Source organism: Pristis pectinata, chromosome 4 (assembly GCF_009764475.1).
Source record: "Pristis pectinata isolate sPriPec2 chromosome 4, sPriPec2.1.pri, whole genome shotgun sequence".
In the NCBI taxonomy this organism is placed as follows: Eukaryota; Metazoa; Chordata; class Chondrichthyes; order Rhinopristiformes; family Pristidae; genus Pristis; species Pristis pectinata.
The window spans coordinates 74,648,981-74,665,978 of NC_067408.1; the positions used below are offsets into that span (position 1 = coordinate 74,648,981).

The 16,998-nt window shown below is 40.1% G+C and overlaps 1 protein-coding gene across 1 annotated transcript in view; it reads right to left on the minus strand.

The window, feature by feature from the left end:
• Positions 1-2,780, minus strand: part of drd3 (dopamine receptor D3) — a 31,901-nt gene extending 29,121 nt beyond the window's left edge. Inside the window, 1 exon segment of the mRNA XM_052014454.1 lies at positions 2,708-2,780. Coding sequence (XP_051870414.1) covers positions 2,708-2,780 — 73 coding nt within the window.
• Positions 2,781-16,998: the final 14,218 nt, after the last annotated feature.

Sequence of the window (16,998 nt, forward strand, 5' to 3'; positions counted from 1 at the left end):
CTCTTGTGTCTCAGACTTGAGACAGTAGGACTGGCTTTCCTTCATCCACATGAACTAGCTTGATGCTGGCAGAAATTCAGACTTTTATATTAAATAAGAAACAGGGCTGAGTAATCTCAGACAAATAAAGTGGGTAAGATAATGTGAACTTATCAATATTACAAATGAAGTAAAAATATATAAAAGTATCACCCTCAAAGCAGTATTGGAGGATGAGGTGATGAGATCATGAGGGATCTGGAACAGTATAAATAGCACTAAAATCTTACATTGAACAGTTTGCTTTGCTTGCTACTACATACTAAATAAAATGTAATACGTTCTTTAATGTATAAGAATTTCCATTCTTTCCAATGTGTAAGAATTTCCAAGCTTTCTTCTCACTTTGATCTTATAAATGGAGTCAAAAACCATTTGTATATTTTTGGTAAAAAAAAACAAACATCTCAAATAATTGAGTGAATTTGATCCTGGCACTTTGATGAGCACAATTTTAGCATTGGAACCCCAGCTTGAAGTTGTCAAGGCTGGCAAATTGGCCCTGCTAGATTTGTCTGAAATGGGAAGCAAGTTTTTGGTGGTGGTAACGCTATTACAACACCAGCAACCAGTGTTCAATTCCTGGCGCTGTCTGTAAGGAGTTTGTACGTTCTCCCCGTGACTGCGTGGGTTTCCTCCGGGTGCTCCGGTTTCCTCCCACATTCCAAAGATGTATGGGTAAGGAAGTTGTGGGCATGCTATGTTGGCGCCGGAAATGTGGCGACATTTGCAGGCTACCCCCAGAACATTCTATGCAAAGATGCATTTCACTGTGTGTTTCGATGCTCATGTGACTAATAAAGGTTTTGTCTCGTCTTGTTGACAGGAGGAAAATCCATTGTTTCTTGAAGGACACTGAAGAGGTCAACATGCATTGATTCAACCATTTCACCACACATCTGATGACACAAACTGTACTTGTAAGGGTTGACTGAATACTTGGACCCTCTCTTGGTGCTCAGTCAATTGCTTAAGTTTTGTTTCCTATTACAGGAATGTAGAGTCAGAAGGTAATCTTAAACTAAGTGGTGGTATTGGTTTATTATTGTCACTTGTACCGAGGTACAGTGAAAAGCTTGTCTTACAAACTGATTGTACAGGTCAATTCATTACACAGTGCAGTTACATTGAGTTAGTACAAAGTGCATTGATGTAGTACAGGTAAAAACAGTAACAGTATAGAGTAAAGTTTCACAACTACAGAGAAAGTGCAGTGCAATAAGGTGCAAGGTCACAACAAGGTAGATCGTGAGGTCATAGACCATTTCATTGTATAAGGGAACCGTTCAATAATCTTATCACAGTGGGGTAGAAGCTGTCCTTAAGTCTGGTGGTACGTGCCCTCAGGCTCCTGTATCTTCTACCTGATGGAAGAGTAGAGAAGAGAGAATGTCCTGGGTGGGTGGGGTCTTTGATTATGCTGGCTGCTACACCAAGACAATGAGAGGTAAAGACAAAGTCCAAGGAGGGTGTCATATAATCATAGACCATTGAATAAATTGGGCAATGCACATAAACAGTAAATCACTTACATTTGTTAAAATGATCGATAATAGCTGACAACATATGTCTGTTTATGTACAATTCTATTATTTGACATGTTACAAAGACCTGGTGATTATACTTTGTTATTAAAGCCTGGCATTTTGCTTTCTCTTGATATAGCAATGTGGATGGGATTATTAAAATCATGTATTAGTATTACATTTTTTTCTTAAAACAATCTTGAAATAATCTAAAAATGTATATTTAATTCTCTGCAGGTGTGAGCTGACCTCAGAATATATCAAAACCACCGAATGACACCAAGATTAATTCAAAATTACAGAACATGGCAAATGTAATATTGTCCAAACTGTAGCAAGCTATAAGAGGTTGCAACCATCTTCAGCTCCCACCTAAAATGATTACATTATATTGCGCTCCAGCTTCTATTTGAAATCTTTGGTCGTAGTCTGGCTCCAACATAAGTATAACATGTTCCTTGTCATTCAATCCAGCAACACAGGCTATACTGACAAGAAAATGAACTGATACCCATGGTTCTTTACCTGTTTTCCTACATGCAAGTAATTCCTTTACACGCATTTCCTCATGGAATAGTTGTTCCTCCAGTACTTTCTAAATATTTTACCAAAGGCAGAAGAGGATACGCTTCTGTCTCTTTCTGAAGTTTCATTGGTAATGCATCTTTGGGGTTTCTTCAGTCTTAATCTTGGAGTTTCGTTCTGTAACATCATGGTGTATTTTTGGATTTACATAACTCACTTATATTGTTCTTTTATCTCTCTAACTAAATTTTGCCCCCCATGTTTTCAACCATATGACTAATCTCATCCATGTTCTTCAAGTTTAGATTAATTCATTGAAATAATCTTTCACACTCTAAGTCACCATTCCAAGCAGAAGTCAATTCTTCTGACATTCTTACAGTAAACTCATAACCTTTGGTGAGTTTGCGACATGCTGTTCTATATAGGTGATGCATCTCATCAGCTTTCTGCTTTCTCCTGTTAAGTTTATATCACATAAAGGAATGCTCTTGCATGGTTGGTACTACTGAGACACTGTCTTCAGTACTAATGCTAATTTTTACTTATCTAGATCTTAAGCCCAATCTGTTCTATCCCAGTTGCTGTAAGAAGTGTTGCCTCTGGACTTGTTTTGCCTTCTGGTGTAGCACCATCATAAAGCACACATTCACCAGGTCGTCTTGAATCTCTTCCACTTTTCTGCCGCATTCTAGTTGTGCATTCTGAGAGGCTGTACTACTACTAGAGCACCTCCTGACACCACCATGCACACAGTTTAGTTTTTGAGTAATTATTAAACAAGTGTCCACTGAAGTAGAAATAACAATTGAAAATACTGTCACTCCTATCACTGCCACTGTGTATCAATTTCTCTTTAGCTTAGCGAGTAAGTATAGTTGGGGTTTTGGTAAAAGTTCAGGATTTTGGTATAAAGAAAAATAAGTGTTCCGTTTAAACATAAGAAAAAGAACACAACCAATTGAAATGACACACACCAGAGAGAAACTGGATTAAATGTTTGGGTCTCTCTTGTATGAATAAGCCACATATAAAAAGTACTTTGTGCATAATTAGAAGTGTTTGTACCCAGTTCTGGTGGAAATCCTGCCTATTAGAAATTAGATCAGACACTTTGTTTTGCATTTCACCCATTTCCTTAGCATATTTTGTGCATGTAATGATGTCATCAATTTACGTGGCATGTGTTTCTAACCTGTCAACAGAAATTGGATCAGAAGATCAAAGCTGTGATTGTAGATTTTTGTTCATGTTAAATGAAGACATCATGCAGAAAGTTGGGAACCACTTATAAATGGTCCCTGCTGTGGCATTGTTTTTAGCTTTAATGATTCCTCCATATTGAGTGGTGTGTGCTGTCTGCTTAATGACAAACATTACTGACAAAGGTCACAGGTTTCTTGCACAAGATCCTGTGATTTGTGGTCCCGATAAATGCTGTGGTAGTGGGCTGATCATCACACTGACTGCTCCATAGCATTGGAGAGGGAGCTCATCTCCCACCACTGTGCATTAACTTTACTTCAACCCCAACAGAAACTTACATAGAGAAGCCCATAGGTTAAATAAACATGCTGTGCAGCATAATTGGGAAGAAGACATTGCTACTATTTGAGGGGACTGTTTAGCTTATGGGAAAAAAATAATGCAGTGTTAACTTGTTTTATAAATGCTTGGACAAAAAAGATCACCTGTGGTTCTTGGAAAATGGGGCTTGAGCAGAGGGAGAGAGAGGCTGTACTCACTGGAAAAACCAAGGAATAAAGAAGTTTCCTATATGTGAGATATTAGGTTGTGCTGTGTTTCCCCATTGATGGCTACTGAAGTACAGACCAGAATAGTCATTAAAACTATAATGTTTACAGACTGCACTTTCTTCAATGCTGTAATGCTATTGCTTACACTCTCTCCTTGTTGAATTGCAATTCATACTTTCCCTCCATTTTTACCAAGTGAGCTCAACTACCAACTCCACTTTTCAATAATCCTTCAATATTCTAACATTGTTGGCCATGTACTTCCTATTTCTGCATTTCCCCTCTCCTATTCACAAAGTGAATGTAATTCCATAACATAAGGGCATGAACACAGGGTACCTGCACCAACAGTCTAGGATAAGTGGTATTACAAAGACCAGGGAATGTGGGGAGAATAACAAAAGGATCAGTGTAGAATTACTATAACTGGGTGCTTGATAGTTGATGCGAACTCGATGGGCCAAAATGCCTGTCACTCTATGACTCTATGACATAGGTCTTGAATCAAGAGGGATTTCAGGTGACCTTTTAATTTTATTCACAAGGCAGGAACACATCTGCTGAAATATTGGTTTTACACCCAAGCAAATGATATTCTTCTCTAATTCACTGGAGAGTGAAACCAAGCCAGTGGTAACACTATGTTGTTCCAACCTCATTAACATCCCGATTAATCTAAAATTATTCCCATCACTAATATGATTTTGAGACATTGACTGAACAGAAACAGAATGATCTGAAATTGAGCTTTGTTCGAAATCTTCCTGTGCTCTGTGCTGACATTGATGGGTTGCAAATGGCTGAGTACTTTTTATTTAACAACAGTGCAAGATACTTCTGAGCAATTGGATCCAATGTTTAAATTATCCTATAATGACGTGTCTAGTGTAGTTGGAAGTAGACTTGTAATTCTGATGCAGGGAGACACAACTGGAAAAGTGATATGATTTTAAAGTTCTCCATGGTTACCCTAAAGATAAAACTTTTAAGATAATTATTCTGACCTTGTAATCCAGAAAATATTACAGTGGTGATTGAGCACATCATATAGGTTCTGAGATATTGAATATGAATGATACACCACAATTCAGCTGTTTTTTTCCAAGAACATTGAGCCCAATGATGGGAAAGTTGACCGGAATTCTTCAAGATTTGCTTATGAAATGTGTGCAGTCATTAGACCTGTGGCTAATGGCTGCCATATCTGGTCTTGACTTACTAGCAATGTTTTCTGAAGAGAATCTCACGAATAGAGCACCTTAAACACTAGCCACATATTGGTGGCACAGTGGCGCAGCTGGTAGAACCGCTGCAGTGACCCAGGTTCGATCCTGACCTCAGCTGCTGTCTATGGGGAACTTGCACGTTTTCTCTGTGACCACATGGGTTTCCTCCGGGAGCACTGGTTTCCTCCACATCCCAAAGAAGTGCAAGTTGGTAGGTTAATTGATCATCGTAAGTTACCCCGATTGATAGACGAGTGGTAGAACCTGGGGGATTTGAGGAGAATGTGGGTAGAGTAAAATGAGACAAGTGTAGGATTAGTGTAAATAAGTACTCAATGGTCACACAGCAAGCCGTATGGTCTGTTTCCATGCAGTCTGTCTCTATGACTATAACAATGAACTGAAGTAGAATTTGCAACTATAAAGTGAGCTGATCCACTGTGGATGCATCCTCTTCATTGTATTTAATACAATAGGGTATTTGGAATTGGAATTGGTTTATTATTGTCACTTGTACTAAGGTACAGTGAAAAACTTGTCTTGCATACCATTCATACAGATCAATTCATTGCACAGTGCATCGAGGTAGTACAAGCTAAAACAATACAGAATGCATACTAAAATGTACACCTACAGAGAAAATGCAGTGCAGGTAGACAATAAGGTGAATGGTCATAACGAGGTAGATTGCAAGGTCAAGAGCCCATCTTATCGTACTAGGGAACCGTTCAATAGTCTTATAACAGCAGGATAGAAGCTGTCTTTGAGCCAGGTGGTATGTGCTTTCAGGTTTTAGTATCTTCTGCCCAGTGGGAGAGGGGAGAAGAGTGAATGTCTAGGGTGGGTGGGGTCTTTGATTATGCTGGCTGCTTTACTGAAACAACAAGAAAAATAGACAGAGTCCATGGAGGGGAGGCTGATTTCTGTAATGTGCTGAGCTGTGTCCACAATTCTCTGTAGTTTCTTGCGGTAATAGGCAGAGCAGTTGCCATACCAAGCTGTAATACATCCAGATAGGATGCTTTCTATGGTGCATTGATAAAAATTGCTGAGGGTCGACATGGACATGCCAAATTTCTTTAGCGTCCTGAGGAAGTAGAGGCGCTAGTGAGCTTTCTTGGCCGTGGCGTCTACGTGGTTGGACTAGGACAGGCTTTTGGTGACGTTCACTCCTAGGAACTTGAAATTCTCAACCCTCTTGACCTCAGCACCATTGTTGTAGACAGGAGCATGTGCACTGCCCCCCTTACTGAAGTCAATGACCAATGAAAGAGAAGGACCAACATTTCATCCTATATCCCATTGGGATGAAACAGCTATAGTTTCTGAGAAGGGAAGGAGACTCTACTCCTTCTGTGGACTTTGAAACTTCTTTCATATTTGTTTCCAAATTGTGGACTTTATTAACTTGTTTGGTTCCCTACTTTCAGATGGCAGAGGGTAAATTAATTAGGAGTTCTAAACAGGAATATAAGGACCTCACTTGACATGATTAAATAATCCTCACTCTGTTTCTCAAGGAATAGTTGACTACATGTGTAAGGTATCATATTGTTTCCTTTGGAGTTACACTTGCTCTGTCTGCTTGCCCATTCAATCCACCATCAGCTTTGATAGGGGGAAGTGGGAGGGGTATGGTCTAGTGGTGGCCCTGATCAAGAGCGCTCATTTGCCTAGGTTGCCAGAAACCTTGGGGCCAACAAGTGATGTGAAGGGTGCCTAGACTCGTTCTGAAGATTTTGTGTAATCCTTTAGCTCCTTTAGTCGAGGGGACCAATATTGATATTGAAGATCCATTTGATAACACTGGAGGAACTCAGCAGGCCAGGCAGCATCCGTGGAGAAAAGCAGGCAGTCAGCGTTTCAAGTCAGGACCTGTCCTGAAGAAGGGCCCTGACCCGGAACGTTGACCATCTGCTTTTCCCCACGGATGCTGCCTGGCCTGCTGAGTTCCTCCAGCATCATAGTGTTTTTCGTCTAGATTCCAGCATCTGCAGTCCTTTGTTTCTCATGAAAATCCATTCAATAGGTCCTATCTTTGGTGAGGAGTTCTTAGAGATTTTACAGGCCAGTATGTCTCATCTCACTAGACATACAGGCCCCCAATGTTGTGCTCTTATGAGTCAGTAAAGCAGAAACTTGACAAGTCAAAGTGTAAACACATAAGCCCTGTGGCTCAGTAATTACACTGAATGACCTTGAAAAATCCCAATTTAGATCACATCTTAGATATTTTTGCAGCTATTCCATTTAATTTCTGCCATATTTTTGACAAGTCTGGTGAAATAAATGAGGAAATTCTTCATTATTTTTAGAAGAATCCTAAAAAGTAGAAAACTACTTTCAAAATGTGGTACTAAACAGCCCTTGCTGCTTAGCATTCCACCACCCAGATCTTTGTGGGTGAGACCAACGTTAAGGACAGAAATTAACCAGAATTTATGACATTTACAGGGATAAAATTTGCTCATATTATTCCTCCTAAATAAATCCCACACGTGCCAAATGAGTGGCCTTTCTTTTGATCCTAAACTCACAAACTAAACTTAACAAAACTGAAAATGGAATCCAAACAGTGCACGTTTGGATTCCTTGCAAATGAAATACACATGCGTAGCTGATACATTTCGACAAATTAGGAACAGGAGTACACTACCTGGTTCCCTAAGCTTGCTCTGCCATTCAACAATATCACGGTTGAACTGTTTGGAACCTCAAGTCTGTATTTCTGACAATCCTCAATAATCTTTCACCGCTTCCGCACCCACCTCTCCACCCCGCCCCCCCAACCCACCCCCACCACCTCCCCCCCAGTCCTGGCCAAGCCCACCTTGCTTATCAATCTTCTATCTTCTGGGACATTTGGTATAAATTGGCATCAAGATCAGCACAACATTGTGGGCCAAATGCCCAGTCCAGTATTGTACTGTTCTATGTTCTACCTTAAAAACATTCAAGACTGCTTGAACTGACTTTTGAAGAAGAAACTTCTAAGGACTCTTAAATGGGTGACCCCCAGTTCTGGATTCCCCCAAAAGGGGAGACATACTCTCCACATCCATTCTGTCAAAAGTCCTCAGAATTTTATATGTTTCAATCAAGTTGCCTCTCAAACTCCAACAGATATGTTCTTAGCCAGCCTGACTTTTCCTCAGAAGACAACCTGTCTTTTTCAGGTGATTCAGGATCTTACCAAAAACTCACTCATATAGTTGTGGAACATTATCTAGTACCATTTAAGAACAGAAAGTAGGATCTGATCCAACCTCTTCTGTTCCTTTTTATTACATAGTAAAAGTAATAAAAGAATGCTCAGATAAATTACCTAAGAGAGGTAACTTCTTTACACAGAGGGTGGTGAGTGCCTGGAATGAGCTGCCAGAGGAAGTGTTCAAGGCGGATACAATTGCAACGTTTAAGAGGCATTTGGATAGGTACAAGGAGGGGAGGGTCCTGGAGGGTTATGGGCCAAACACGGGCAACTGGGACTAGCAGGGAGGATGCTGTGCTCGGCATGAACCAGTTGGGCCGAAGGGCCTGTTTCTATGCTGTATTGCTCTGACTCTATGTTTGTGAGTAATTTTAGAAAGCATATTTATGAAAAAAGATCTCCTTTATTGCTTCAAAATCCTTATGGTTCATAACTTTTGTCCTAACAATACATCACAATAGTGTAGACACAGTTCTGAACCTTGCTTTATTGCCATGACAAGTACTTTGTTATCTATTCATCAAAATACATTATAATGATGTGCGAGTACTTTGGTAGTCCTTTAAGAACTGTGGCAATGCTGATACACTACGCACAAAAATATAACAAACCAGGAAAATGCATTTGTTTATAATGAATATATACTTTCAATTTTAATGCGCTACATTTCTGTAGTGCTTGCGACTTCTAATATTCCAAATAACTATAACTGCATTTTATTAAATAAGTCATGGAATGCATATGATTTTTTAAAATGTAAATCCTGTAACTTGCAGTGAGAATCAATAAAAACATCGGTATATTTATGGACCTGCTACATTATCACTTGGACTTGGGTAATACTTGCCATAGTATTCCCCTACTCCAATAATGATTTTAGCATTACTGAGAAACTAGTTATGCATTTTGAAGAAAGGATGGTGCAACTGACTTACTGTTATCCTGCCATCTAGTTTGAACAAGATATTTCTTGCAGGCTGGATAATCTTCTTGAGCTCTATGAGATTCAGGGGTATTCCAGGCTGTAAATGATTGTATTCTCCTTAAAATACCTTGAAGCAGAGTTTACACTTTTGGTGTAATTGGCAATCTAAACAAAGGTTGGATACTTTCTGGTCTGACCTGCACTAGTTTCTATATTCGATTCTACTCTCTGCTCATTCTAATCTGCATTGTCACAAATGCATGGTCTTTATGAAACAGAGCTATGCATAAAAATATATTTATTAATGTGAAAAAGGTCATTACAAAAAATAGAGCATTTTTTACGAGAGTATAGATCTCTACTCTTGAATGACCTGATGTTAACTGAAAATAAACTAATGTTGATATTAACTGAAAATAAATTACAAAACTACATAATGCAATGTGTTAAGTAATTGCTGTATACCAATCATTTTCATCAAAAATGAAATACTTAATCAAATATTTGAGCTTGCACCTTCAAAAAGCAATTTAATTTTGACAATCTTTGCAAAAGGTCATAAATATGCACAGAAAGCATAAACCTGCCATCTATGATCCGGGGAAGGTGTGATCAGTTTTGTGGGCAGGATTAGTTTCCAATGCAGTGCTTTTTGAACCAATGGAGAAGACTGCAGATTGTGCTTAATTTAAACAGAATTGTTAAGATATCTCTCAAATTGCCAAATCAAGTATCATAAGGGATCACATTCAAAGAGATCCAGACAAAGAGTCACTCTAAGATTAAGCTGACAACCCTCATGTGAAAGTGTTACAGTCAACACTAGAAACAATAAGAATGAGATATATGATATTGAAACAAATTACAAATCCAATTAAAGGAGCATGGTTGTCATTTTTAAATTAAAATGAATGTCTCCCTTGATAATCTGGATAACTTGACAACTCTGCAACTGTCAACAAGGCTGATTAAATGTGTGAAGTAAATTTTCCAACCAAGGATAAATTGTCTCATCCACTGCCAGTGTATTTTGAATATTAAGGGCAAACTTGTTTGTCATCACCTAGGAATATTCAGAGTTTAATGTTTAAACAAAGTCATTCACTTTCGATATTGCAGGCTGTTTTATGCTTAGACTTTGATGTTTCAGCAAAGTACAAAGAACAACCAGGATGATTCCAAGGTTAATGTCTCATTTAAAACTAATTCCGGGCTAGGAATGAATCCATATACAGTATATCCACTGGTAATCTAGACGTCTAATTTGCTGTAAACTGATATAAATCTTGAGCAGTGAAAGTCAGAATATTATGAAAAGTTAGCAGACAGTGGAAGGTTTGTTTGGCACAGATAGGGATCCAAGTACATGAATTTTGATTAATTCATTTAACTGAATTTTGACCTTCATTTTACCTTTTGTATGATGAGTTTTTACATCCCTTTATGTGATGTCCTGAATGTAAGTTACCTTGAGCTTTTTTTTTCCTCCACCGCAGTTCCTTCTAGCCTCAAAACAGATCTATTCTTTCCTTTGTTATCCTCAATGCAGTCACATAAATAAAATGATCTCCCCGTAACACAGATACAATGGATAGGCAAGGAGCAGATCTGAGTTGTACCTATTGTTTGAAAATTCTATCAGCAGCATTGGGGAGGGGATTTTCAACTGCTGAGATGCAGAGAATACAAGTTTTGACTGTGTATGTGCACAACACGTTTTTGCATCATCATGAAGTGCTACCAACCATTGGAAAGTTGAGTTTTGATGCAGACGGGCTTTGTGCTCATGGAAGACCTGGACACCCTCAGCACCTGGGAGGGATTCCAAACAGTGACTCCTCCAAGTGACAGTGCTGCAAATCTTGAAGTAGTGCCCATAGTCTGTGTGGGATTGAGTTCCAGATTTCACTCCCGTTTATGTGAAAAGTTGCATACTTTGCCTTGCCTAATTGAAAGATCATATCCCGTTGTTTTGGATTCTGCTATTGAAGATCATTTTCTCAGTAAATATCCTTTGATTGAATCACTTCAGCCCTGGTAATGCAATGATGAATCTGTGCAGCTCTTCATTCCTCTTCAATATTCTGTAATGCCCAAAAGCAAATCTATCCAAGATGGGGTTTGACCTAGTTTTTGTACAATTGAAGTGTTATTCCCTTATCTTAGAACCCTAACCATCTTAAGGTAAGGCCCAATATTCCATTAGTCTTTTTGGAATTGTGTTTTGTGTCTATATAGAGAGTGAACTATGCACAAGAGGATTTAAATCACTTTGCTCTTCCATGTCTCCTTGACTCTCACTGTTAAGAAAATATTTGAATTCAAGAGAATATTCTGTTTTGCATTTCTCAAATCCTCAGGGCATGAACTCACACTTTCCCACACTGAACCTGGACCAGCAGTGGATAAGGATGTCGGTCCAGGACCTTGGATCATAATTCTGGATTTTCACATGTTTTTCGACAGGATGTTTCAGAGCAGCTTGTTGGAAAAATTTGGCTGTGTGGCACAAACACAGCAGCGTGATTGGAACTGAAAAGCTAAAGTGAATGGGTAATGTTCACAGGAATCACTGTTACTTCTCACTTGGGCATGGGTACACAAATGAAGACACAAAAAGGAGGATGACTGGAAATTACCAGAGAGATGTGAAAAACATCTTTGAACAGGTATAGAATTGTGCCTCACAAAAGAAATCTGGAAAATATCTATTTCCTTTTCTAGAGTTCAGTGGCATACTGCTAACCATTTGCAAACAAGATCTTATAAGCATAGAATCATAGAGTACTAGAGCACAGAAACAGGCCCTTAAGCCCATCCAGTCCATGCCGCCTGATCTTCTGCCTAGTCCCATTTACCTGCACCCGGACCATATACCTCCAAACACCTCCCATCTATGAACTTCTCCAAACTTCTCTTAAATGTTACAATTGAATCCTTTCTGCTGGCAGCTTGTTCCACACTCTTACGACTCTCTGAGTGAAGAAGTTTCCACTCAGATTCCCCTTAAGTATTTCACTTTTCATCCTAAACCTATGTCCTCTAGTTCTGGTCTCACCCAACCTTAGGGGAAAAAGCTTGCGTGGATTCACCCTATCTATACTTCTCATAATTTTGTATACCTCTATAAGATGTCACCGCATTCTCCTGCACTCTAGGGAATAAAGTCCTAACTTATTCAACTTTTCCCTGTAACTCAGGTCCCCAAGTCCCGGCAACAACCTTGTAAATTTTCTCTGCACTCCTTCAAGCTTATTGATATCTTTCCTGTAAGTAGGTGTTGGATTCGACTCTTTTAAGTAGTTTTTTTAACATGTAATGTGTTTAATACACCTCAAGTGGCTGCATGAGGAATGGCCGCTTCTTAGCTTATTGGTTTGTCCATCAGGTGAATATGTGTTTTCTCAGTGGTTGATTTTGCCACAGGTATCTAATAGATAACAATAGTCCAATCAGAAAACCTAAGGAGTACCTCTTATCTCAGGTATAAAAGGTGTCTTTTTTTTGTTATAATCAGTCTCTTGCTTATCTCTCTCTCTTGCCTCAATCTCTTGCTCTCTTCCCCCAGCCGTAGCTCAGTTTTAGTTCCTTTGTCTCGGCTCATCTCCTAGTAGTAAAGCTAGTGCCATGTGCTCTGTGGCTGTTTCTTTGTTTAAAACTTTTCCAATAAAACCTTGTGAAGCACCAAGTTGTTTTCCACTCGTTCTTGTACTCCTGAAAGAACCTGTGGATTCGAAAATAACCGGATCCGACATAGGTGACCTCACCAACATTGGTGACCTCACCAACATCTTGTACAACTTCAACATAACATCCCAACTCCTGTACTCAATGCCCTGATTTATGAAGGCCAAGGTGCCAAAAGCTCTCTTTTTGACCCTATCTACCTGTGATGCCACTTTCAAGGAATTATAGATCTGTTACCCCAGGTTCCTTTGTTCTACCGCAAACCTCAGAGCCCTATCATTCACTGTGTAAGTCTTACCCTGGTTTGTCCTCCCAAAGTGCAACACTTCACACTTGTCTGCATTAAATTCCATCTGCCATTTTTCAGCTCATTTACTTAGCTGGTCAAGATCATGCTGTAAACTTTGATTGCCATCTCACAACAGAAGCTGGGCATGAATTTGGAGAAAGATTCCACGTAATCTGACATCTATGGAAAGTTATAAAGCTCAGTCTGTGAATAATGATTTGCTACATGTCTTCAAGATTACCTTTAATATTTACCATGGGCGCTGGGCACCATTTACCATAGAGAGAGAAGCAAATTACTTTGCAACATTGTCAGTAAAATACTCAAAATGAATCAAACAAAACAAACCAGATATTTGTTGAAAAATTAATATGTCTGAATCACATCAATGGGGAGCTTCAGTAGCAATCTATGGCAAAATTTGCTTGCAGTCTTGTTTTCTTCAGTGCTTTGTACGAAAAATCTGAGGTTTCTTTAAGAGTTGATCACAATTACAATGGTTTCTGGGTTGAAATGTGCTGCTGCGGAAATTCGACTAGGTGTTTTCTGACGCCAATTATATTTGCGCCAGTGATGTATTTTCCACACTGGACACACAGGTAATGACATTATTCCCTGCATAATGCTCAGTTAGAGTGGATTCAGGAGAAATGAGTCTACATGGTTCTGAAGAATGCCTGGCTTTGGGCACTCTCAGGCCAAGAAAGTTTTGAAATCATTGCTATTTCCTCAGGATTTAAAGGGGCTTCTCCGAGCAGATTAGGTCTGAGAAGCCAAGTCAGGTAGGTCTACTTTAATTTGTTTACTTATCTACTCATCATGGTCTACACTCCCACTCCCAAAGGTAGTAACGCCTGATCAGTGCTCAATAGGCCCACCCCTACCAACTGCAAGCAGTCAACCCTCATTCCATTCCACCTTCACTCCCAAACCCTCCACTCCTTCTCCCAGCCTTTTGACACCATGACATTCTAGACCAAGTCCAGTGCTGGATTTACCTCCTTTACTTTGTACTTCAATAGTGCAGTAGGCAAAGAAGTGGCCTTGTTTAAGATTGGTTCAAAGTTGAGCTGATTCTTTGGCATCTGAAGCCTTGAGCCTCTGGTAGTACTGAATTTTTCCATTGTGATCCCATGACTGTAATAGTTGTTTGCCCACTGCACTGTATGACCCATGAATGTGGCCCTGTGGGCATTGATTATAGTTTTAGATCTACTATTGGAGTTGTGAATCCTTTCTGTTTGTTTTGCAATACTCCACTATTAGATTAATGAAAATTGCTCCTTGCCATTGCCCTCTGTTATTTTCTTGAAGTAGTTACATTTAATTTTCAGCATGAGCATTGTTTCAACAACATGACTGTCATTAATGACTGCCAAGCAACCTCTCTAGGTCAGAAAAAAAGTCACTCTATGTATGGGATAATAACAGAACATGCTGGAAAAACTCATCAGGTCAGGCAGCATCTGTGGAAAGAGAAACAGTTAACGTATCTGGTCTGTGATCCTTCATCAGAACTGAGAATTGGAACCTCTCTTTCTCAGTTCTGATGAAGGGTCTTCAACCTGATACATTGAGTGTTTCTCATGACCACAGATGCTGCCTGACCTGATGAATTTTTTCAGCACTCTTTGCTTTTATTTTATTTCTGATTTCCAGAGTCTGCAGTTTTCCTTGATGTCTGCAGCTTTCCTCATCTAATCTCTTCAGCTGTGTGTTGTTCAGTTAAAAAATATTAATTCTTTTCATTTTAATTTTGTTTTACTTTTTCTTTCTCTGCCCGGTAATCCAATCTCTCATTTCCTCCTTAATTTCTCTTTAATTTGATATGACGTGCATGCATTGTACTTCATGGTTCATATCTTTCTTCCTCCATTCTCTTCAGATAAGGAGACATAGGGTCGATCAGGGTCCCACATGCTCTTGTTATCTTTGCTAAGTTAAAGTCAAAGTTGAGTTTATCGCCATATGCATAAGTACATGTATGCACAGGTGCAATGAAAAACTTACTTGCAGCAGCATCACAGGCATATAGCATCAGATAAGCAGCATTCACAAGAAAAACATAAATTAAACAAATTATACACAATTTTTACATGAAAGAACACAATTAAAACAAAAAAGTCCATTTTAATGCAAGGTGATCAAAGTGGTCATAGTGTTGATAAATTCTAGTGATTAAGGTTGTGCCAGTTGGTTCAAGAACTTAGCTGTTTTTGAACCTGCTGGTGTGGGACTTCAGGCTTCTGTACCTCCTGCCCGATTGTAGATGCGAGAAGATGGCATAGCCCAGGTGGTGGGGATCTTTGATGATGGATGTTGCCTTCTTGAGGCAGTGCCTTCTGTAGATACTACCAATGGTTGGGGAGGGATGTGCCTGTGATGTATTGAGGCAGAGTCCACTACTCTCTGCAGCTTCTTACGTTCCTGTGCATTTGAAGTTGTTATAAGAATGCACTTTCAACAACTGTAATGACAGAAGTTTTCACAGAATGCTGGAGGGTGCACCATTGGGCTTGTTAAACAACCAATAAGGTTTCATGGAAAGTCACAGAGAGATACAGCACAGAAACAGGCCCTTCAGCCCTTCAAGTCCATGCCATCTACTACCCATTTACTCTAATCCTTTTTTTATATATTCCCCCCACCTTCCCAGCTCCTTCCCAGATTCTACCACTCATCTACACACTAGGGACAATTTATAGTGGACAATTAACCTACCAGCCCACACATCTTTGGGAAACCACAACACCTTGAAGAAACCCACGGGGTCACAGGGAGAACATGCAAATTCCACACAGTCAGCACCCGAGGTCAGGATTGAACCCGGGTCTCTGCGAGGGAACGGCTTTACTAATGGCCCCACTGTGTCGCTCAAATAGGTTTAATAGATTAACACTCAGCAGTTAAGACTGTTGATAGACTTCGCTTAAGGATAAACGATCAATGTACAGACTAAGTGGGTTGAGGTACGTAGTTATAACAGTGGACATAGGGTTTAATTCACCTGGTCGACCAATTTTTGGACGAAATGTTTGCCACTGATGTTGGAAAACATGCACTCTAACTTACTGAGTTCCAATAAAAACTCGATCTTGAAAATTCGATTATTGTTGCTTATACAAAACAGAACAAACGCATCCCTATATCATTGCTAAAGTGAAGACAGTACAAAGTGCAGTTAATAGTGGTTAATAGTTAATAGCTAATAGTTAATAGTGGGAACAATTTCTCTCACATTTGTCTGGCGGTAAAGGATTAATAGTAAGGTCCAGCTGCTAAAGATGGTTTAAAGAGTCTGTGTCCTTACCTTCTTCGATACAGAGGCACATGCAAACGAACAAGCGGCCAGTCGCGAGTTTCACTAGGCTGAGAGAAACCGTTATCTCCGCGTTCAGCGCAACAATAAAACCCGAAGCATACCGCGCTCTCACTTCACTTCGGCATCAAGTTCACCAGATGTGCTCCGAGACCAGAAGGTCTATCCTTGTGCTGTCAACTGCCGGAGACGTGTTGTTCATCATGGCTCAAAACTCACGGACTGCCTGTCAGCAGTCCCTCTGGAGGATGCAGCCTGATGGAGCCAGCTGTAAACTGGCAGGGGACGGCTCAGTGAACTGCAGCGGATAGCGGCGAGGGGAAGGGGGGAGGGGAAGGGGGGAGGGGAAGGGGGAGGGGAAGGGGGAAGGGGAAGGGGGGAGGAAGGGGGGGGGGGAGGGAAGGGGGGAGGGGAAGGGGGGGGGAGGGAAGGGGGGAGGGGGAGAGGGGAGGGGGGGAGGGGGGGGGGGAGGGAAGGGGGGGAAGGGGGAGGGA